Raw genomic sequence first — 23132 nt, 5'->3', positions numbered from 1 at the left:
TTTTCGGCACAGATGGAGAGCTGTATCCCAAAGCATTACATCCCCTATTTATGTTGCAGATTTTTTGCAAGGCATTATTACAAGGAAGCTTGACAGCTCTGCTGAGAAACTTGGCAAACACAAAGGCAGACAAGTCTCACTCTTTTACACAGCTGGATTTTCTGTAGCTCAAGTATTTTTCCCTCTTGCTCTTGGCCCATCCAAAGATGAGTGCTGAATTCCCCTTAACATTACCCTCAGGTTAATTTGTTATTAAGTTTAGGCTCAGTTTAACATCTTGGCATGCAATTTAAATAAAACCAAAACCAAATGTCCTTCATTTCTGTTGAAACCACCCTCGGTTTGGCTCAGCTGCCTTTGGTGTCACTGGAGGGTGAACAGGAGATATATTTTCATCTTGTCATTTTTGGTAGCAATCTAAATATCCTCCATGCAACTTTGAAATATATTGCCATAAAATAATTATTTGTCATGGAATGAGATTGGCCAGAATCTGAACACAACATACTGGCTCTGACTTAACTGTCAAATACTTGTTACTGTAGGAAAGGAAGACACAGCAGACACATAAAGTGTAGGATTCCAGAGGGTGCAGACAAAACTTATGCACAACTTCTTACTAAAGGAACAATGGTGGGATTTCCCACCTTCCATCCAAGAGTCCAAAGGAAGGAGTACTGAAAATCCCATAGGTACAGCCCTTGCCCCTGTATATATTTGTCCCTGCTCTAGTTCTATACCTTACACAGTCTAACTGTGACGCAGTGCAACCAGAGTGATGTCAATGGAAAGGGAAAAAGCTCATAAACATTATGAGTAAGTGGATATTACGCTTAGCCTGGAAAGCAGTGGACCTGGATGCTGACCTTTGCATTAACTCATTAACTGCACTAAGGTGATGCAGGTGATTCCTCCAGTCAATTTTGTTTTCCTCAGTCCGCGGGATATTTACAGGGGGCTTTAAAAAAGTTTTCAAAGTCACCTGCAGAAAGTACTCTGTAATCTTATTCTGCAAATTTCTGTCTGACTAGGAATTATATTGTTCTTTGCTTTTTTCCCCGTAGTGTTCAAAGTGTGTTAGTTAGCTTGACTGAGCAGATCAATCAAGGTATATAATTTCTTTCTGTTCATCAAATACTGCTTAAGTGCATTTCCAAAACACTGATGCTTACAATTTCAGCCACAGTAGATTACTTCACATGCAGAGATGAAACCATTACCAAAGTATTTAACTATTAAAATCCTTGACATAGACATGTGAACTTCAGCGAGAATTTAGCAAGTGTAAAGATTTTGAAGCTGATGTCGTTTACGTGGACCTATTCTACAATATAAACAAAAGCAGAATTTGTCTCTTAACTACTTTCATCAATCGTTGAAGAGAATGAGGACTCTTTGTGCTACTCAAAATCAAAACATAGAGTGGAAAATAGGGGAAGATCAAATAGAAAGATTTATGTGTGCTGAAATAAGTGTTTACATAAGTCTCCTAAAAATTAAGTTTTTATCTATCTGCTAGATTTATGAAATCGTAACAAACATGCCACACTAGTAATTTCACTTGTATGGCTTTAAAGAAAAGTATGCTACAGTGGCATAAGTAAAGAAAGAAACAGAAGGACAAGTTCTTACTTGTGCCCAAGTTCATGTGCAATTGTAAATGCCAGATTGAGACCGTTGTCTTCAGCAAGAACGCACTTTCTCTTGGCACTGCAGACCCCTCCCAGGTAAGCAATTCCTGCAACAGAAACACAGAATGTTCCCATCAGAATCAGTGAAACAGCCCATTCATTCAAAATGTACCACAGTAACTCAACCAGAATGATAAAAAAATGCACCCCGTGTGAAAAATGTTAGAGCAGATAGCACACAAAATCACGTATTTTGTTCATTATCCTATTGAAAAATCAGTCTAGAATTTTGTCAGACAGGGAACAAGTTAAGCACACTCACCGTCACTGCTTTCATTAGAAAATATATTTCACTGACTCAAAAATTCATCTAAGCTTGTCTATTAATGCCCTTTACAACAATGTTGGAAGATGCAGTGAGGTAGCCTTAACAAGCATTTAAAAGCAGTTCTCCCAATTTTCAGTATAAAATTTTCTCTCCTTGGGGAGAAGGAATAAAACAGTAAAAGCAGAGACCTTCTTAAGGGATCTTATGTTTTCCCTTATTTTCATACTTAAAGAAAGCAAGAGTGGCAGAGTCAGAAAAGCTGGCAAAGGCAAACTCCTGATGGTGAGTCACAAAGCCGATGTAGGTAGCAGAACTCTTCTACGACTTAGTGGAATTTAGGATTTGATCCCATGGAAGATTACACAGTACTCTCTAGGCCTGTTTGTGTGGGCACCACAAATGATTGTAGGCTGAAGTAAAAAAGGAATTCAGAAGTTATGGCATGAAACTTCCGCTATGGAAAAACAATAGCCTTCATACGCCCTTCCTGTGTTCAGACTGTCCCCTGCAGAAAGTACCGCTGTACTTGGAAACATTGTGATGGCGTCACAGACCATGCACAGAACAATTCGCTGATGAGATTTTGTTTCATCTGCCATCTAGAAACCACAGTTAAGCCATTGGGAGTTATGCACAAAGGTTAAAGACAGAGCCTAAGGATGTCTCTATTTACACAAGTCCTTCACTGTCAAAAAGCACCTCTCAAAAGCCACACAAACAGTTCAAATGTGCATACAAAACAAGATTTCCAGATAGCATGCAGTAACCTAAATGCCAAGTTCATCCTGCCACTTCACACATCCTTCTGCCATGCTGGAAGAAGAGGAGGTATAAAGACCTTCCAGAAATGCCTTTCAACTTTTTCACAGCAGATATATTTGTTTATATTTAGCAGGAAACAAGAAATCTATTTCCTTGTTGCAATACTGGACTTGTAGAGGGGTAGCTAAGATCTAGCTATCTTTAATGAGCAGACCACAGTCATGCAATGGAGATACGATCTCCTGGGGCGGGTTTTTTTTCTGTCCCATCTGTCAAAGTTGACAAAGCTGTGTTTATAAGAGTGCAAATGTAAAACTTCAAATCTGGAAAAAGTCCAGTTCTGTTCTTATGGGTTTTGATAACAATTTGGATACGGATATTGTTGCCAGGAGATTCTGGATGGAATGAAGGGATGGGCAATAGCCTTCTAATTCAGCACTAGCAGTAGAATGAAGGCAGTGCAGAAATCAGACACTAACACTTGCTTACTTTGAAAGCGCTGACTGTGGAAGACCAGATTCACACCACATGCAAAGTACAAAATCAAGATTTAATCTTTTTAAATCAATGACCATAGGAGGCTGGATTTCAGCACTCTTCTTAAACTGACTTGTTTTTTACTTGCAGAATAGTCCTAAGGATGTCAAGGAACTGCTCAGGAAGCACTATGTTACTTCGAGAAAGATTTTTGAGATTGCAACCTCAGTCCACACACCTGATAGCCTAATACATGGGTCATGGGACATGGGACAAGAAGAAATGGCCTCAAGTTGCACCAGGGGAGGTTTAGATTGAGTATTAGGAAAAATCTCTTCAACAAAGGGGTCAAGAATTGGAACAGGCTGCCCAGGGAAGTGGCTGAGTCACCATCCCCGGAGGTATTTAAAAGATGCATAGATGTGGTACTTAGGGCCGTGGTTTAGTGGTGGACTTGGCAGCGCTAGGTTAAAAGGTTGGACTTGATGGTCTTACAGGTCTTTTCCAAGACTCTATTTCCAAGTGGTTCTATGATTCCACAGAACAGAATCTCAGCTATAGGCATCTGCAGTGTGTCTTGGGCTATGAATATGCCTTCTGTTTCTTTTAAAGACCACAAAACATTTCTGGTTGATTTCTGAAAGGGAAGTTGATATTTCTCCCGATTTATATCTGCTACTGTGCACCCTTATGGTGACTTGCAAATAATACCCTCACCAATAATAGTCTTTTGCTTCCAACCCTACTTGGCATCAGCAATTTCTGGGAATACTGTTGGCAGGAGGAAAAAACTGTTTAGGAAAATGTTAGTTTATTGTAAAACCAATAGCAGAAGGTCTGAGATTAAGAGGAAATTCCAGATTTTGGTTAAAGGGAAGCAAAAATTTAATATTTGAGTCACAGAAGCTGAAGATGAAAAGGAACAATTAAGGGACTTAGCCAACCCCCTGCTTCTTTAGATTTCTGCCTTTTTGACTTCTTAAATCCTCTCCCAGCATGCACACATGAAACAGGGTACTTGGGAGGAAGGATGTTTCATGCCAAATTGCTAATGCAGTCCATAGCTGCCTCTCAGCTGGAAGATACTGTGTTGTCACAGGAGACAAAGTTGTGATGCCCCATCCATCAACTGCTGGTAATCCTGATCGCCAGCTGTGAGAGAGGAAAACTAGTGAGGGTTGTCGCATTTACCTTCACTCCCTAGCATGCCCAGCCCAGGTTCTTCCCATAGTGGTGTCCTCTAAGTCACTCCTGGAGATCTTTCTGCCTTTTGGGGATGAGGAAAACATAGCTCTGTAACAAACTGACCCAACTCAGCTGAAATACACTTCTACAGGATACAGAGGGATATTCTGGTTACCTTTCAGCAGTTTTAGGTACAGCTAACTGCAATGACCAGAGCAGGATTCTTACTGAAAGTGTTTAATTCCTCTTACTAAACCTGATTATTCCTTCTTTATCTTCCATTTAATCAGTGCCAAGATGTATGTCAGTGTATCTGACACATGAGGTTTTAACTAAGAAGTAACAAAACAGTCGCTTGGTGGTCAATCAGGCAAACCAGTTTGGCTTGAAATGATTCATGCCAATATCCTTCCGATAAATTCATAAAATGAGTCCAAGTCAATGTTTGCTGTCAGCTGGAGATGGAAAGGAGCAATATTTCCATGTTTGGGTGATGTAGTGTAGCAAAATAGTCTAGTTCTGTCAATATATTAAGAGTGGTTAAATATCAATGTCAAATACATTACCTCAAAAGGTAATTGTTCTGAAGTCTTTGTTTAGTGGTTCTAAGCCCCACTGAAACTGACTGGCTCTGTCACTGTGCTCTGCTAAAAGCCTCATTATTCAAAGGTGAGAAACCAACGATTAAGGACTTGTATATCCACCCGTGGCTGAAAAAGAAGTGACTGTGGCTCAGTTACAGACTCTTAGTCACCATATTTTTATTAGTTATTTTCAATGCTTAATGTGAATCCTGTGTGGCCATTTTATATTTACAATGAACAATTTAAAAATGTAGACATCTAAAATTAGTATATTATTACAGTTATTGATTATCTGTTGCAGTGGAGCGCAGGGATCTGGCAACATAGGAACAGAAGTGGACAGGCAGGGAAACACAATCCTAGAAGAGCAGACAGCAGAAAACTTTGCAGTACATGAAATTAACTCAGTAAGAAGTTCAGCTCATGAACTGCTGAGTGCCTGTAAGTAAAAGTCATTCTAGAACAGCACGCCAGTTATAACAAATTGTTATAACATTTTAAGCCTGAAAAAGCTTTCTTCAGAAATGTTTTTGAAATATATATTTTCTATCAAACTATTTCCTAAGACTATAATTTTCTTTTGGACTAATACACCTTACTATTAATTCTTTCCTTAGAACATAAATAGCAAATACACTATTGCACTGCAAACATAACAGAGTTCTTTAGTAAATATATCTAAACCATTAAGATAAATGCAACTTTTCTGTAACCCAATACAATGATCCATATATTTGATATGCAGAGAAAAAATACGCCTTTAACCAACACTGATAGTAGAACAATGCCTTGGTAGCTGCATTAATATGATTTATTTTCATCATTGGGATGAATGGAAACTGCTGTTTGCCTCTTAAAATTCCAGATTTTTATCTGACCCTTTCAAGTCTGCAGAACTAGGACAGAAATTTCATTAATTCAGACATGATTGCGAAAATTCTGGCAGGTTGTGGTTCTACCAGGCGGGAATAACATAAGAGGAACTTCTCTTATTTGGTAATTTTGCTTCTGGCCCTGTCTGGGAGACAGGTGTGTGAAAATGAAAAATAGGGAAGAAAGCTGAACTGTTGGTTGGTTGGGTTTTTTTGTTTGAGGGGGGTGGTGAGTGGTTTTTTTTCTAAAAAAACCAACTCACACTTCTCCTGTGTTCATGCAAATATACACAGACAGTGGCCTTCTTCAGGGAAAAAAAGACCGTATCTTTGCAGATGCAATACTGACAGCAATCAGCACAAATGAATTTTTAATATCAAAAAAATTCAAGCAGGAGTATCAGCAGTAGAGGGAAAGGAAAGCTAATTACTATTTTTACTATTACCAAGTGTGAGGGTTTTTTCCTTTCTCTCATGAGAAATTGCATAATTATGGTCCATAACTTCTGTGCTTGGGTTTGAATGTGCAGAGCTATCTGCACTTCCACAGCAAACCTTAGGACTCAGGCAACTGTGTAAACTCAGATTTATCCAAAATGTTGTCATACATAAACAGTTTGCAGCTGTTGGCCTTTCTGCCAGCTAATGAGCCCTCTACTAGCAGTATCTCTAAGGGGAATGATTACATTTATCCTACCAGCTCAGCTAGGCATTAGGATATTACATACTTGCCACAGTGATAGCCAAAGCTGGAAGAAGACAAGTTCTGGTGCCTGGGTTCACATTTCAGTCTATTAGAAACACCCAGGACCTCCTTCTGACAACTGCAGAATATTCACTCAGCAAGTGGTTTGCCCAGGTACTCCAGCTTTCAACTCTCTACTGTCTTGTTTTCATTGCACTCCTAATACTTTAATCTCTTCTTTTGCCAGCCACCTCTGGATAAAGAACTTCTACTTGATTAAAACTTGGCTAGCTTTCCTCTTCTCACTGTATTTGCTTTGGGAAGGGAGCCAAACTCAAAGTCCTGAAGTCTCCTTGGCACAAATGGAGACTCACTGCATACCCACATGCACAGAGCAAACCTCCCATTCCCCACCATTACTAGTTTGGTGTTGAGCTGATGTTCTTCTCATCCTCCCATGATTTTCAATTTGTGCAGCTCACACGTTGCCATCAATTACACTCCTGCAGCCTCTCTTAACATCCTACATAAGTAAACTCAGGAAACCCTAGAAGTGATTCATGCTCTGCCTTTCCATTCAACGGCAATGATATGTTTGACAGAGATGCCCTGCCTGTATTTACACATAAATCAGTCACCAAGGGAATCTTTCAGTGCTTATGATACTTAAAAAGGAAAAATACTTTTCCTTTCTATAAAGCCTACATATAAAAAGTTCCAAAATTTAAAAACATTAAAGAAGTACCCACTAAACTGCCTCCAAGATAGCTCATAACACAATCCCTGTTCTACAGCTGAATAAATAGAGGTCCCAAGAAGTCAGCAGTATCCAGGTGAAAAACAACAGTATCCACAGAAGAACCCTCTCCAACATGTACAACTCAGAGAGGCTAAGGTTGTTATCATCACTGTCCTACTCAGCCTCCAGTTCCAAGTTTGGTTTACTGGAATCATCCAGAAGAAGCTAACAGGGTGAGCTGTTCCTTCATTTTATGAGAATGTGCTATTTCAAAGCCAGACATGCAATTTTAGTGGCACAGATTAATTTGGCTTAATGCTGGATAGTCATCTAGATGCCAATTTCTGTTAATCTTGCAGTAACAACCTGGTTTCCATTAGAGTCTGATATTCCCGTACAGAAACTGTTTTTCTGAGCAATAATTCTCATTGTCACTGTATTTAATGAAAAACACGCTGGAAACAATACATTTATGAATCACAAGTACAGGGATTATATAGTACAACCTTCCAATGCACAACACAGTTACAGTCAGATACGAAAACAAGTTAGCAATCATGCCAAGTGCTGTACCCAGTGTAAGTCATAATATTATGAAGTATTTATATATAGGGAACTCTGATGCCATGGAGCCTCTGATGGAACAGGCTCCCAGGCACTGCAAGAAGTCAGCCATAGCCTACTTCAAATAGGCCTCCCCATAAGTATTCCTTTACCCTTAAAGGGAATGTGAGACATGAAATAAACTCAATTTCTATGTGCCTGAGAAATAAATCTACACTGATAATGAGAACACCATTTTTCCTCTGTTTGTGCTTAATCAAAGGACAGAGGATATAACCCACTGTCTGTCTCATTCTCTTAGTGCCATATAAGAGACAAAAATGAGTTCAGGAAAGATATCAGTTCACAATTTACTTGACCTTGTTGAGTGGCAGAACATCAGCTCCCTGCCGAGGGCTTAAATTCCCTCAAGGTGGGCGCTGGTTGAACTGCATTGAGAAAACAAGGCAACATAGGACTGGTTCAAATACAACCCTCTACACAGGACTGGATAGGCACTCAGATAACATGGGAATAGTCAAAGTTCTCAAAAGAAGTTTGTAATTCTGCAGAATTTAAGCTAAAATACCACACAGGTAGGTGTATTGTGCATATACGACCCCTACTTTTAGCCGGTGGAGGAAAGTAGTGGAAGTAGTTTCCAGCACTGATTTTTTTTGAGCATTGGTAAGCCCATGCCATTTCTGCAGGCAGATGATGATCAGGATTCCTGGGAGTCCCAAAAAACCTCTAGCTAAGGGCACATGAGATTCACTCCTCTGACTCTACAGCACACATTTCGTTTTATACAAGGTTTTCAAATTGGTATTGAAGTCCCAATATATCTTCCTCCCTGCCTCACTGAGAAACTGGGAAGTACTAGACCAGCTTTACAGAAAAGCTAATTAAGACAAAACATTCAAATAACTGGTAAGATCACACACGAAGTCACCACTACTTCTGAGAGTACACAACAGACCCTGACATCCTGTACATAGCCAGCTTGTTACAAATGTGCCCATCATTGCAGAATCTTCTTCTCTGGAGAATCTACCTTATCCTAAAATTCAACATGACCTCTATAAAACCTGTTTCTTGCCTCCAATCCAGCATGACCTGCAGAGATGCAGCATGCTTTCCCAGAACTCAGTGTACTCTGTGGCTGGACACCTCCCCTGTGGGACTGATTGTTGTCCTGTAGTGCCCAATAAAATCTCTTCTTCCTTGTAACTCTGAAAACACTGCCACTTCCAGTATACACAACTGCTGTCAGAATCCCAAAAGCCCAGCAATAAAAATAAATAGCTGAAACACAAAGCATAGTTACTTTCTGAATCTCATTTTTCATTTCATTACACACACCCTGAAAGACTAACAAATACAATCTCTCCCTAATATTCACAATACTAGCTGTGATGTTTCTAGAGCTGATAGTGTAATAGTCCTCAGAACATGAGGTCCTAATAGCACAAGTGAATGAAATACACAGTATCTTTTCTAGGGGATACTTTTCTGACCACTGGGAACACTTATACTTGGTACTGAAATATTACTATGACACCCGAGGCTCTAGTAACTTGTCCTGTGTAATGTTTCACAAGACCAGGACTCTTAATTGTGAGAACCAGATTCAACCATATGCCTTAATCTTTGTGAACTGACTGGGATTCATGCAGATACACCAAAGTCTTAGACACCTCTGAAACTCGGCAGAACTTCTCAGTTGACTCTTTCAGCCCCCAGTGAACTCTGTGCAGGAATGCACTGCCCCCCTTTGCAAACAGATTAACTGACATCTAACCAGGGTTTGTCTATGCAAATTGCCCTACTCTATACCTTTCTGATAAAAAGTCCTTTGGGAGGCTAGACATTTTCATGTCTGTAAACCTACAAAGAAGGCAAGACTCTGCAAATCATTAGAGCTTTAAGAAGCACTTTTGCTATCTTCTTTTTCTCTTTGTTCAATTACCCTGCAGGACAGAAATTAACAGAACATGTGGAATCCCTTCCCTTCCCCAGTATGGCCAGTTCTCAGCTTTGGCTTTCAGTCTTTCTGTGGGGCTTTTATGTTTCCCTGGAACCCTCCTGTGTTTTTCTAAGTTTAATGGATGAATCATTCATCTGCTCCTTTACCAACCTGCCTACACACAGACATTCCCCAAGATGTCAAAGAACCTTATTCTAATGCTACTTGCATTGGATTTACACTGTGCTAACTCACTGATTTAAGCAGAGCCTCTCCCAACATACAAGCAGCTGCCCAGCCAGTTGAAAAGCCCTAGAGATTGAGTCCTCTCATGACTTTAGGGATAATTGTCCTCACCCAAGCTAGTAAAAGGTCACTTCAGATACCAAATGCATCGAGATGAAAAAAGCTTACAGATGTTCTGACACATTTTTGGTCTACAGAAGGCTTTAACCAAGGTCTATAAAAATATGCCAGACAGGCTATTAACACTGCATTATGCCAGCAAAGAGCAGATAACCTTTGGAACCCTCAGAGGTTTGGCATGGGCATCTTTGAAAACCACATTCCTTTCCAATGTTATTCAACAAGGATTTGTGATCACATGTATAAATATTCCCCCCATTGACCATACCTGTGAAGAGGTATGGCGTTCACAGTAATTCAAAGATAGCTGGAAACAAGTATGCTGGTTAGCCTCATAGAGCAGATACCCATCAAGAGTGACACTGGTACTGCTGATCTTGCCTTGGAGCAAGGCAATGCATTAAAAGGCCATCTGAAGTTCTTTCTAGCCCTAATTTTCTAAGTTTTTACAATAAAGCACTGGGATCTAAGAGTCATCAAAGGAGGAGATAAAAAGAAATACCCTGTTTATTTGACATCCGCTCTTTGTTCAGCATGACATCCTCTGTGCCATTAACATGGCCCCTCCCCTTCAGCAAACCACTGCTTCCCTAGATGACAGCAGATTAACAAAACCTCTCCATCTAATGTGACAGGAGGAGTGGCTTAATTAACTGGAGCAGAGGAGTTGGAGTATCATCTACATGTTTACTCTACTTTGATATGCTAACAGCCACATTCCTGAGAGCTTCTCCAGCCCACTCCCCAGCAACAGGAGGCTGGGCTGCTGCTGAATGCAGATTTCAAACGGGCAAAACCACAGTTCCTTTCTGCATTACAGTTTCTCTAGTTAAATATGAAGTTTTGGATATTTAGTCCAAATTAAACCACCATTCCCAAACATAGATTCCCAAACCCTGGCAGCTAATTCACCATCTATTTATAGACATCATTACACAGTGCTGAAAGTCTCCATGTGCACACATGGAAATACATGGGCTTAATGACTCAACGATGTATTAGAACAGCTGTACTCCTGTTAAGCGGAAAGGCAGGGGAAGAGCTAGCTAGGTGGATCTGAGAGAGGACTCCAGTTCGGTCGAAAGACTGATGGACTGGATGAGTCAACACAATGCCAGGAAGTATACAGAAGCCTGGCATAATTCAAAATTTAGCGAACAAGGAAGAAAGACAGCTGGGAAGAGATTAGGGAATGAGGAAAGACGGGAATAGAAATGTAGCAAATGGAGATGAGTTTTCCAGAAGTCTTGAAGAAACATGACTTTGATCTCAAAAGCAGCAGGGAGTCACTTCTGTGGGAGGCAGTGGTCAAGGAGGGCAGGCGATAAGATCAGAAGGGAAGCTGAGCTCTCTGAAAACTTCTGTGTGTACTTATTGCTGGAGAAAAATGGATCTACAGCCTTGTGTCATATGTCTCTGCCATCATGGGTTCACGTGAAGAAAGGTAGGAGCTTTCAGGCAGGGAGGCCCACCCCTTAGTGTTGGGAAAACACACACTTAGCATAAGGAAAGGACCGTTGCTGGAACTGGTACAGAAACAAGCAATGGAAATCAGTGGGATATAAGCTATTGAAAGAAAAGAGACAGGCATAGGGGACAAGGTTGGTCAAGGGTATCTCATACCAAAAAGGAATCAGAACCAGCAGAAGTCAGGAGAGATCTGATGCTTTTGAAAGACGACAGAAACATGTGACTATGAAATCAAAGAAAACATCACCAGTAACTGTGAAACAAACTGTAAATCAGGATTTGGATTCTGGCTCTTGAAAGTCACCTCTGCCTGGGGCTCAAAGGCGTTTGGATTTTAATCTCTTGGACTAGTTTTTTTATGTGGATGTAGACGGCACTGCAGAGATGAACCTGCTGGTCTTTTCTACAAACTGTTGTAGAATTAAGTAGGATTTCCCTTCTCACATGAATAGAAATATTGGCATGATAATATGCAAAAGACAGGCAACATACCAAGGGAACAGCACCGGATTCAGGATTTGTGGAGCTGTGTGAATAACTGTCTTTCACTTCAATGGCTACAGCTGAGACACACAAGATAGAAATGAATCCACATCTCTCACCAGCTGAGTGGCTTGACAAGAGGATGCTCCACCTGTTCCTTCTCTAAACAGCCTTCATGAATCTCACCCTTCACTTTCTCAGATGTTATTAAAAATCAAAATTATTTCAACATTTCAGTATTTTCACTTTGACCTCTTCAATTTGGTGGAATAGGCCTGAACTCAAGAATTCCTTCAGTGTCCCCTAAGCTGCATCTTTCAGCAAATAGATAACTGACCATAAGAAAAAAAAACAAACCCCAAACAACTCTGCCATCAGAAAGGAAAGTGCTTGAGGGCTACCATGTCACATGCTCACCTCTCTGCCACATGCCTCTATTAGTCTGCTAACACCTATGCTGTTCTCAGGATGTGTTCCCATCTGAAGGTTATAGTCTTCCAAGAAATGGAAAAATATCGCTGGCATTGCCTGCAATAACTGCAGCTTTACAAACTGTGTAGGGTTCCAAAACCAGCTTTGAGGCTATTTTCATCTTGCTTTTTCAGATGAGTTCTGTGACTTGCAGTTTTGAATCTGTCAGTTTGTCCCTGCAACTCATCTGAGCCATGTGCTTCAACAGAGGGCCTGAGTTCAGAGGGAATAAAGGGGAATGAAGAAAAAGATCAAATCAGAACTTTTAATGAGATTGCTAAACAAAGAGGAACATGGAATTCAGCAGCAGGGATCCTGGAGCCTTCAAATTCCTCAGTATCTCCCTTCCAGAATGAAGAGACAAGGTCAGACTTGGCAATAAATCAGAAAAAATATTTGGAGTCTCTGTACCAAACAGCATATGCTTTAAGAGCTAACAGTCAGGGTCCAGCATTCAGTTCCAGGTTTTTTTTTCGTAATTGCAAACACTAAGAAACTCATGAAGCTATTCAAATAAATTAAAAGATTCTTTTAACAGTTTCAAGAGCTTTACTGAGGCATACCTATCTCAGCCTGCCGTGATGTTGGTTGGGGGTGTGTTCATGAGCAAGGATCAGTCCTGCAACCATTAAAGAGCATTCAGCAATGTATAACGAACAATGTTGCAGTGTCTGGAGAGTTTCAGCACAGTCTGCTGAACGGGACAGTTTTGGAGACGGCTGAACACCTGTGCTGCTGATGAATGGCATTCTTCCACAGCTCTCAATTAAACTCTTTCCATGTTCTTGAAGAATGACTAAGCAATTGTTACTCTCAAAAACTGAATGAATCTATACTTCTGAAACATGTTAATATTTAAAGTGTATTTTATTTTTAGGCACTGTATGCGTGTCAAGCTGTTCTCTTGGCAAAATAAGAGCAGCTTAGGCGACTAGCAGAGCAGGCCAACAGAACGGGATGATTCACAGTAATCAAACTTTGAACAGATGCTTTTCCAAATTGCTTCTGTGATACTTCTCGATTACAGCTCCTACATCCTGACTTACAGGGCTGTCTAAGCTCCTGGCTTCACTTTGTCAAGCTGCCAGCCAACACACGCACTGATAAACTTATTTAGCAATTCTTAGTTCAGCCCTTCTGTTTTAATTCTTTGCTGAGTGCTGATTTAACCTCACAGCCTGCCTGACTTGACAAAACCGACAAACCTGGGGTTTGTGCCTGATAACGTTAACAGGGTTGAGCTACTCTGTTGGAGTCAGAACTTGGGTTGCAGAGCTTGTGTCACCCAGGAGAATGAAACCTGTCCCCAGTACCTCAGCACTGGCTACTACATCTGCTGCCAGGAGCAGGGAGTGAAAATGGTCCTTCCACATCGGTGGGCAGGAAGAGGAGGCCAAGGCGGCCCCATAGGCTTGCTTCTCTCCTCAGCCAGTACCACAGTCAGCACTTTTATTCTGGCAGAGCATGGTAGTATGGTGGAAGTTCATTACAATGAAGAAAAAGACAAAAAACTAAACTTACTGCAAAATTAATGAGCTGATTTCCTACGCGTTGCACTGCCACTTGGGGTTTCTGATGTAAATGTGAGTGAGGCAATCTTTCCCTCAGTGGTAGCATCAAAGGGAGAAGGCTTTCTCCTCTACTCAGTTTCCTAGTTTTCAGAAAATTTCCAAAAGCCTGATATTTCTCTGCGATCCATATTCTCAAATTTGACTCAAATTTACCAATGGGTTAAAAAGCTGTTAGGGAAAGACTGTCATTGGGGCAGACAGACATAAGCACAAAGCACACACATTGCATATACACACTCACCAAATCAGGTTAAAATGACTGCTAACCTAACAGGCCCTCCTCTGGGTTCCCAAACAGAGCTGTCTGTTTCAACTTCCACCCCACAGGAGGGGAAGAAACTGCATGGTACTTTGTGCAGCCAGAAACACGTCACAGCACCCGTCTGACAGAAGAGAAGTAATGGCTCATTTCAGAGGTAACGTACCTGGAGGTATTTTTAATATGTTATGAATCTACTTTCTTTACTACCTCTTTCTCTAAATTACTCAAAAATAAATTGCCACCTTTAAAGTAACACAAGCTAAAGAGAAATTTTCACTAAGAAAGAGACCAGCATGAGCTTTCCTCACACTTAATAAAAAGAAATCTCTCGTGTTCAAACTCGAGCTCCTGTGAAAGAAAACACAAATTTGGATTAATACCACTGAGCTCCTTGCGATGATTGACAGCAGCCAGAAGAGTCCATGGTGCCTCACAGACACAAGTCAAGGCACAGTCCCAGTCCTGAGGCCTTTATAGTCTGAATTCAGAAATGACAGCACGTGAGGCTCGGAGGGGGACTGCACCTGCAGGCAGCACTAATGAAACTTACTGTCATAGTATCCTGCAGAAGCCAGCGGGACTTTTCATGCACATGTGTCCACGTTATTGCTCTAGGTCTTTGTGATAAAAGTATCAGGACCAACAACAGGAAAACTGACTCTTCTAGTCTCACGTGCTTCTGAGTAAAACACCCCTGGGAAGTACAGAAGCACCTATATATTTGTATCCTGACTGGATGACATTTCCATTTCTGAAACAAATCTCTGTGTCCCTGACTGAAAACTACATGTTGAGTCTGCACCACGGTTTGTAGGGGTTTTCTCAGCTGTCACGCCCCGCTCAGTAAGTGGCTCATGGAGAGAATTTGCAACGGTAGCAGCTGTACTTTCCAGTTACTTAGATCGGGTATTTTTGCACAAGCCTGCTTTGGTGCCCAGTGGTGGTGGCCTCCTGTCAGCTGCCATGTAATGAGATGCATTTCCCAACAAAGCCACCTGATTAATGATAGCATAAACAGCTTCACAGCATTCACAGCAAAGAAGCTGAATATGTATTACATCCGATCTAATTGCACTAGCTATTGTAATCACCACAGGCTTGACCAAAATCTTACTGAAACCAACAGAGGTATTACCACTGGCTTTGGAGAAGGTGGATTAAGCCACTTCCTGGCTTCTTTTACTTAGTTCCCGTACCCAGAAGACTGGCCTTTGTCTTTTTTACTTCCGTGTAAAGCCAAAAAGATTTATTTACTTCAGTGTTTAGACCATGTTGCGGCTCAGGAACACTGGTGCATGAGTGGGTATTCTGTATCTCTGTAAACATGCCAGTTCATTGAACAAATATGACTACAGTTTTCCTATGTTTGAAAATGCAACAAGAGACACAGATAAAGATAAAAATAGATAAGAGGGATTGTTCAGAGATACTCAGTCAAAAGTTACCACTTTTAAATCTTGTCATTCAGATGAGAAAATCCCAAGGATCTAACTACCACAGCAAACACACCTCTGCATTGCAACAAAAACTGCAGCAGTCAGGAGTTGGGGCAATTAAATACTTTCAGAATCCAGGACCCTTTCTCTCAGCCGAGAGCATCGCACCCTTCCCCACTCCTCTGTTTCAGAGAGACATCACAGAGAATGCAAACATGCAAGAGGGTTGTGACAAGAATCTCTTATCCTCACTTTGCCCCACAGAGGGAGAAGGGAAATGGGAAGATCCAAGTGAGACATAAACACATAGAAAGAAATCTGGGGCAAATCAGAGAACATTATGGAAGAAGGAAATGAGCCACAGGGAGGAAGAGACATGAAACTGAAACATAATTAAGCTATCAGACTCTCATGAGGCAACTGACATCTCTGAAAGAAAACTACAAAGCTTAGGACTTCAATAGGCCTAAGCAATATATTTGCATGCAGGATCTGAGGCCCAGGTTCAGGAAGGCATCTCTACTTCAGATGCTGCTTAAGTATGTATCCAGATACAGGTCAGGCAGGAACCACAGGGAAAACCATCTGGAAGGACAGAGCAACTCCAGCGAGCAGTGCTGCTTTTCTGAAGTCCAAGTCAACAGAAACTTGTAAGAGGTCGTCAAAGGGATTCGAAGGAGCACCAGTACTTCCCCAGAACTGATCAGGAGTCAAGACATAGGGTGACAGAGGTGTAGACAGGAATTTCATCCATACTTGGACCCAGACAAGGCCAAGGTGGAGGTACTACGTTCTCTCTGACCAACAGACATAGCTAGAAAACCAGACAAACCTAGTACCTAGAAGACAGGAAACATGAATCTATAGATTTCTTAAACAGAGATATAAAATATAAATTCTAAATGGAAATCTAACTTCAATCTTTTACTTCTTATTTCAACAAAGTATGAGTAGACTGATGGACTCATTTTAGAGCACCAGTTTAAGTTTTCAATAAATAAAAACATCCAGACATGGTTCCCTCACTTAATAGCCAGTTTTCGTATAAATAACTGCAGTGTTTACCCTGTTTTCTACTACAGCACAAATATTGTTGTACTTGCTAGAGCTTGATGGATGACAATATTAAACCAACAAGGAGATCCTCAGCAGAACATTAACGTGTACCCAGCAGTCTAATTATGGTCAGGCAGAGCCTTAATGCAAACAGATCAAGCAAAATGACTACACAAAAATGTATGACACAACTACACAAAACCAACAAATATCTTCAACCTGCTGACTGCTCACGATTACTAAAGTAGAAATACAAGGCTAATTCCAAGCTAAGCAAACACAGAAATCCTTAACATTCTACAAATCATGCTGAAAGAGTACAGAAGGAAAAAGATACTTGACGAGTTGAGTTTAGGATGGTTTGTTTGTGTTTTTTTAATTTTAATAAGTTCAACATATTTCTATCAGCTGATCTAAAAGGTAAAAAGACTTGTCAAACTAATTCAGACAAACACATTGCAGATTATAGGATTCTGAACCTGAAATTTAAAAATGTATATAGCAGAACCCCTGCGTCCAAACAAAATTCCAAGGTTTCAAAGGATAGTCTATATATAGAGAGATATAATATATGTTACCTATATATACACACAACTCAGCGAGAATTAAGCTAAAATTTCACCATCCTCTACAGTCACCTTCCTATCTAAATTGGCAAGAACATGATAAGAAGACCCCACTATTTTCTACATCTGGTCAAATTCAGGTATGTAACATTCAAAGTACTCTGCCATGCATTCAGACACAGTATTTTTTTTTTTCCCAGAATGGGCATTATCAAAAGAGAAATACATTCAAATAAATGGATATAGAAATGCAAACACATGCACACATAGATATATTCACATATTTTTGCACTGATCTAACGAGGAAGCAAAAATAAAGAAATAGCAGCACTTTCTCTCTAGTCTATCCCAACTCAGAGAATCATTACACCCCTTCAAAACAAATAATTGCTCAGACGAAAGAGAACACTAAAAGTTAAGCCTTTCAGAGCCACTGATCACAAACGCCACATTGTATTCACTCAGGGTTAATGAAGATTGGTGTAATTTCCCATCTAGAAACCCATGCAATCTGCAAGAAAGTTGAAAAGCCAAGAGATGCTACAAAATCTAAATCTTTCACTGTATACCAGTGCTGTTGATTATTAATGTGTTCTCCATACCTAGGATGTGCAAAAAATGCAAAATCTAATTTTTGACCTCATCAGCATATTCATTTCTCAAACGACACAAAACTCAAGGCAATCTTTGTTCCCTGCAGTATCTGACAAAAAATTGTGAATTGGCAGAAAAATAATCGACCTTCCACCAATACTTTTTCCTCCTTACACTTTAGGAAGCTGAAACCAATTATTTCTTATGCTCCATGACCACAAATGTCAGGCATTAACTACTGCAATGAAACTCCATCATAAGCTTTCAGAAAAGGCTAGGAATGTGAGGCCCATTGCATCTCCCCCTTCTCCTTATCTGTTCTGGAGGAAGAGTCTTCAAAAATTCCAACAAGTCACTGAGCCATGATCTTTCTTCCTGTCCTAGAAACCATGCTGGCTTTCTTTTATCTCTTTTTATCTGTTAGGCCTATTTGCTCACCTCTAGCCATTTAAAATTTCCCAAGAAATGAGGTTAAAAGTATTATTCTGGATTTTCTGGACACTGAACAGAGAAATGTGAATTTGCTGATTCAGCAGACCAGTCCTTAGCTGAGCCTTATCTCCATGCCAGATGTTCTAAGGTGAGGCCAAAAGATGACTAAAATTATCCCGAAGACATCAATTCTGAGCAAATTATGAAGTTACCATCTTACCTTTGGACACAGTCTCCTGTGGAGTAAAAGAATCAGCTGGGATGGCTGACATGATTACTGCCTGTTTCCTGCATCGTGCCTCTCTGGAGTTTGCTCTCGGAGCAGCTAAGCCAGGTGCTGTTCCAAAAGGGAAGGGGAGCTGAAGGTGGGCATGATAAGGCAGGTAGAGGCAGCGGCCCCACTGACAAAGCTGCAGTCCCACTGCACCCAAGCGAGGTGAGCAGAGAGGTTCTTAGCAGAGCTTTCTTGAAATGCTGTCCTCAAAGCTAGATACCGGAACCATAGCCTAAGCTGGCCCAGGCAGCCAAATTCCCAGGAGGGCTGGGGCAGCACTGAGGGCCCTGACATTTGCCATTCCTGCAATGCAAATGCATCCTGTATCCCCCTGGACTGCCACAGTTCACAATCCTACATGTTAATGCAAAGTTATATAGTAAATCATCTTAGTCTTCTGTAACTGCTTCATCCTCTTTCTCAACTTCCTAGATGCTTCTTTAAATGTCTTCTCCAATTCTAAAGCAACAGCTACTGAAGGAAGTTTAGCTCCTTGATCACTCACTTTTTATGATCTACCATTTAATAAGCTGCAAGACTCTGTGTTGACATACAGAATCCTTATCCAATGGTCAAATATAAAGGATTAAAATGACAGCCTGCTGAAATATGTTGGATTTTTATTTACATGGCATGATTTCCAAGGTGTAGGGTATCCAGATAAATTTGCATTTAAAGTTTAAATTCACTTCCACTATGGGCAACAGAGCATTTATAACACTTCTAATGGCCCAGTTAAGACCTCCAAGTAGGCTGAATTTACTCACTTTTTCATTTACAACGACAGCGCAAAACAGTCTCAGCTGATCAGCTCCGAGTCAGGAAACAATTAAATACAATTATTTTGATGCCCTGTAACCATTACTCAAGTATGGGACAGAACCTCTAAAAATAAGACTGTATTTTTAGAACCTGAAATACAGCTGTGACCACAGATCATGAAGCAGTCATTTTCTTTAGCCTTTCAATTTTGCTGAACTGTGAATTCAGCACGAATCTAACTATGAAGTAGAATGTCGCTGTAGAACACCGATTTTGTCAGCAAAGGGGAGGTGCTTCTCTCTGTGATGGCAAACCATGGTCTGCGCATTCTTGGGTCAGCACAAAATTTCATTACCTTTCCCACAGCACCTGCCATTAACATGTAAGCCATGAAGTCAGCTTGTACTGGATCATAGCTGGAGCACACTTCCTACTGTATTTTCAGCCTGCTGGTAAACACATGCTGGCGTAGCAAAATCCTTCCCCTGCAAAATAGGCTAGGTATCATACTAGGTCATGTTACCACATGGTTAACCACAGCTGAAAAAAAACACCCACAAATGAAAATCAGTGCAGGTCAAGCTTCCTTCTTGGGGACCAGGGCAGGGGAAGTTTTATACACACTTCCCAGTGCTGTTTTCTTGGTTATCACTAGTAAAATCTCATCTCTATGTTATTTAAAATTTGTTCTCAAATTGCATTTAGTCTTGGCAGCTGCAAGACCAAAGAAATGTAAAAGTACAGTAGGCAACTGTCCTTCATTTCCTTCCTTTACTCTTACATATCCTGTGTGCAATTGGAATGCTTCTATTTGATTATCCAGTGGAGCAAATGCTACAATGAATGCAATCATGCCTTATTACTCTACACGTCTGTAGCCTATTGCACAGCTATGTACAGATGTTTTTACACAGCTTGGTTTTTTAGCTACAGGGTCTATAAAACAATAGAAACTATCTGAAATGTTTTCAAGCCAGCAAAGGATAAAGGCACCATAAAGCAGTCAACTGGATAAAAGCCATCTATGTCTGACAGGAGGGGAAGAAAAATCTCAGTGTTTTCTCAATTATAAACGTGTCAGCTTTCTTAAACAATATGTGGCTGCAGTCTGCAGCAAAGTGACTAGGCTGCAATGTGTAAACAGGTAAAAATAAAGACCCAAGCCATGGAAGGAAGAAACACAAACCTTTGGCCTGTTGAAGGTTTGAATCATTGTTTTACTGACCTGAAGAACTGGCTGCTGCCCAAAGAAGATGAGCTTCCACTGGGAAGTCCTAAGAAGAGGTAGCATTACCTCCAGCTGAGGGGCCTGGACTGAGATTCAAGAGCTGTGGCTTTGCCCCCAGCCAGCTCTGTCCTTTGGCATGTCCCTTCACATCTTTAGGCTTCATTTCCTCACTCAGTACAATGGGGATAACAACAGTTCTGATCTCTTTGGTAAAAAGCTTTTAACATTACTGACGAAAAGCCCTATTTACAAATTAATTTCCTTCTCCTCTTAAGAAATTATTTTTTACAAATAAAAAAAAAAATGTAAAAACCCCTCAATGTACTGTTTAATAGCACAGGTCTATCAGGGAGACACCATGAATTAACGGGTAAGGCACTGGACTGGAAGTCAGGATATGCAGAATTTGTTCCCTGCTCTTTGATAAGAAACAATGAGCAAATGCTTTTGACTCCCATGCTTTCCCTGTCCACCTGGTCTGAAGCATGTCATAGCAGAAAATCCTGCTTTCTGCTGCAGAGAGTCTTGGACTGGCATTTCTAGCACAGATGACAATAGCAAGCGATGGGTTATTTACAGCGTACTGACAGCAGGTTTGACACTGTAGAAACCAAACATTATTCTTTTTCTACAGCCTTATGTTATAAAAGAGAAATGAGGAAGCAGGATGCGCTACGAAAGCAGAAGAGATGATTTTATTTGTTTTATGTTCATTCTTGCAAGAATCCCCCAGAGAAACAAATCCTCAGCAAGGGAAGTGATGGAGCTGGTGTGTGAAGCTTGTGAAGCAGCGCAGAAAACATGTAAAATCTGCAAGTCTCCATTTACATGGATGAGGCAAGAGACAACAGCAGAAATACCCCAAAATGATCTGTCAGAAGAAATGGTCTGTCCACAGACCTAATACAATGGGATTGTTCTGTGCATGCCTGCCTCAAAGGCTTCTCAGCTTCACACACACAGTAGCAAGGAGCAGTTCCAGAGCTTTTCTTGACAGTTGTTTGGCAGGGTGTGCTTAGCTGGACATCAATTAGGCTTCTGCTTTCAGCTTGTCTGTTTGCAAACACAATGACCACATTCAGAGATAAACACCAGAGATTTCTTTAAATCATGATTAGATGGTATTTAGCCATAAGCAAAGCCTTGGTTCTTAGGCAGTGTCCCACAAATCATCTCTAATTTAGAAAACAATCAAGGCAGAAAACTGCCTAGGAGATAAACCTGTAATTCAGATGTTCTAGCATAGTATATTCAGGCGAAACAAAACTGTAAGACCTGTCTGTTGCATGAGAGAAAAAGAACCATTAACAAATCACATTTCTGATTGGTTTTTACTCCACGCTAGCAGGCAAATTTACTGATTTGCATCCGACAGACACTATCATGTAAATTCATTAGAAACTGTTCATTAATCAGTAATAACAAGTCCCTTTCCCAACAATGATTGCACGTCAAAGCCCGAGACATAGGAAGGGGGTGAGGGGTAAAAAAATGGGGAAGAGAACATCTTGTGCAGGTATCTGCCCTTTAAGCTAGGAGACTGAAATTCCCAGGTGCTTTGTGTACATGTCTATATAATTTCACAGAGACATAAATGGCCCTGGAGTGGAATGCAGTACATGTTTGCACTCGTACCAGTCAAACTGCACAATAATTTAGCACATAAAGTGAGTTATGACATGGAACTGAAATGAAAGGAAAAAGTCAGAGTATCAGAATAACTATCAACAAAGTCATGGCAAATATATTCCCTCATGACATACTCCTTTTAATAAAGGCAACAGAAAGGAGCTTAGTTACACACCGACCTGACATTAGACTAGGATTTGGTTCGGAGTCCTAAATGCCCGATGGGAAAGTACCATAACACAATTCTTGTAGCCAGTGAGTTTTCTGAAGATATCTTTCATTCAAATAGTAATCAGCACCCACCTTGTACAACAACAAGATGTGATGGCCTGAAGGATATCTACTCAGAAATATATTGCCTGGTAAAGGAACACCATGGTTCATTTCCACAGTATTTTAGACAGTTGTTCTCTTGTATTTACCAAAACACATTACCATGAACCATGGGAGAAGGTAAAGTTTGCAAGCCAAGCTTAAATGTCCTGCACCAACTTTGGGGTAAGCCATAATAAGGAAGACAAAAGCTCTATCGTAAAGTCTGACTGGAGGGTTTGAGTGAGCAAGAGGAAAAGCAAGATTTAAGATCAGCAAAGATACGCTAACAAACAAAAGCAGGGTGGTAAGTTGGTGAGAAGATTTTGGGCACGCTGTCTTACAGCTGACAGACTATGTACATATTTCAGCAAGCTAGCTTAAATATCTATGAGCATTAACTACCAACAGCAGTTTGATGGTGGAGGAAATGCAGGCCCAGGTACAG

At 40.6% G+C, this 23132-nt stretch overlaps 1 protein-coding gene across 1 annotated transcript in view; it reads right to left on the bottom strand.

Annotated features, from left to right (window-relative positions):
• ADAMTS17 (ADAM metallopeptidase with thrombospondin type 1 motif 17) overlaps positions 1-23132 on the bottom strand; it is a 192226-nt gene that overhangs the window by 115118 nt on the left and 53976 nt on the right. The window contains exon 8 of the mRNA XM_055717092.1: positions 1633-1738. Within this exon, the coding sequence (XP_055573067.1) occupies positions 1633-1738 (106 nt within the window). The remainder of the gene's footprint in view (positions 1-1632; positions 1739-23132) is intronic.

The sequence above is a fragment of the Falco cherrug genome, chromosome 7, assembly GCF_023634085.1.
Source record: "Falco cherrug isolate bFalChe1 chromosome 7, bFalChe1.pri, whole genome shotgun sequence".
NCBI lineage: Eukaryota > Metazoa > Chordata > Aves > Falconiformes > Falconidae > Falco > Falco cherrug.
The sequence above is the reverse complement of the archived record's forward strand: the minus strand, read 5'-3'. Positions and strand labels throughout refer to the sequence as shown.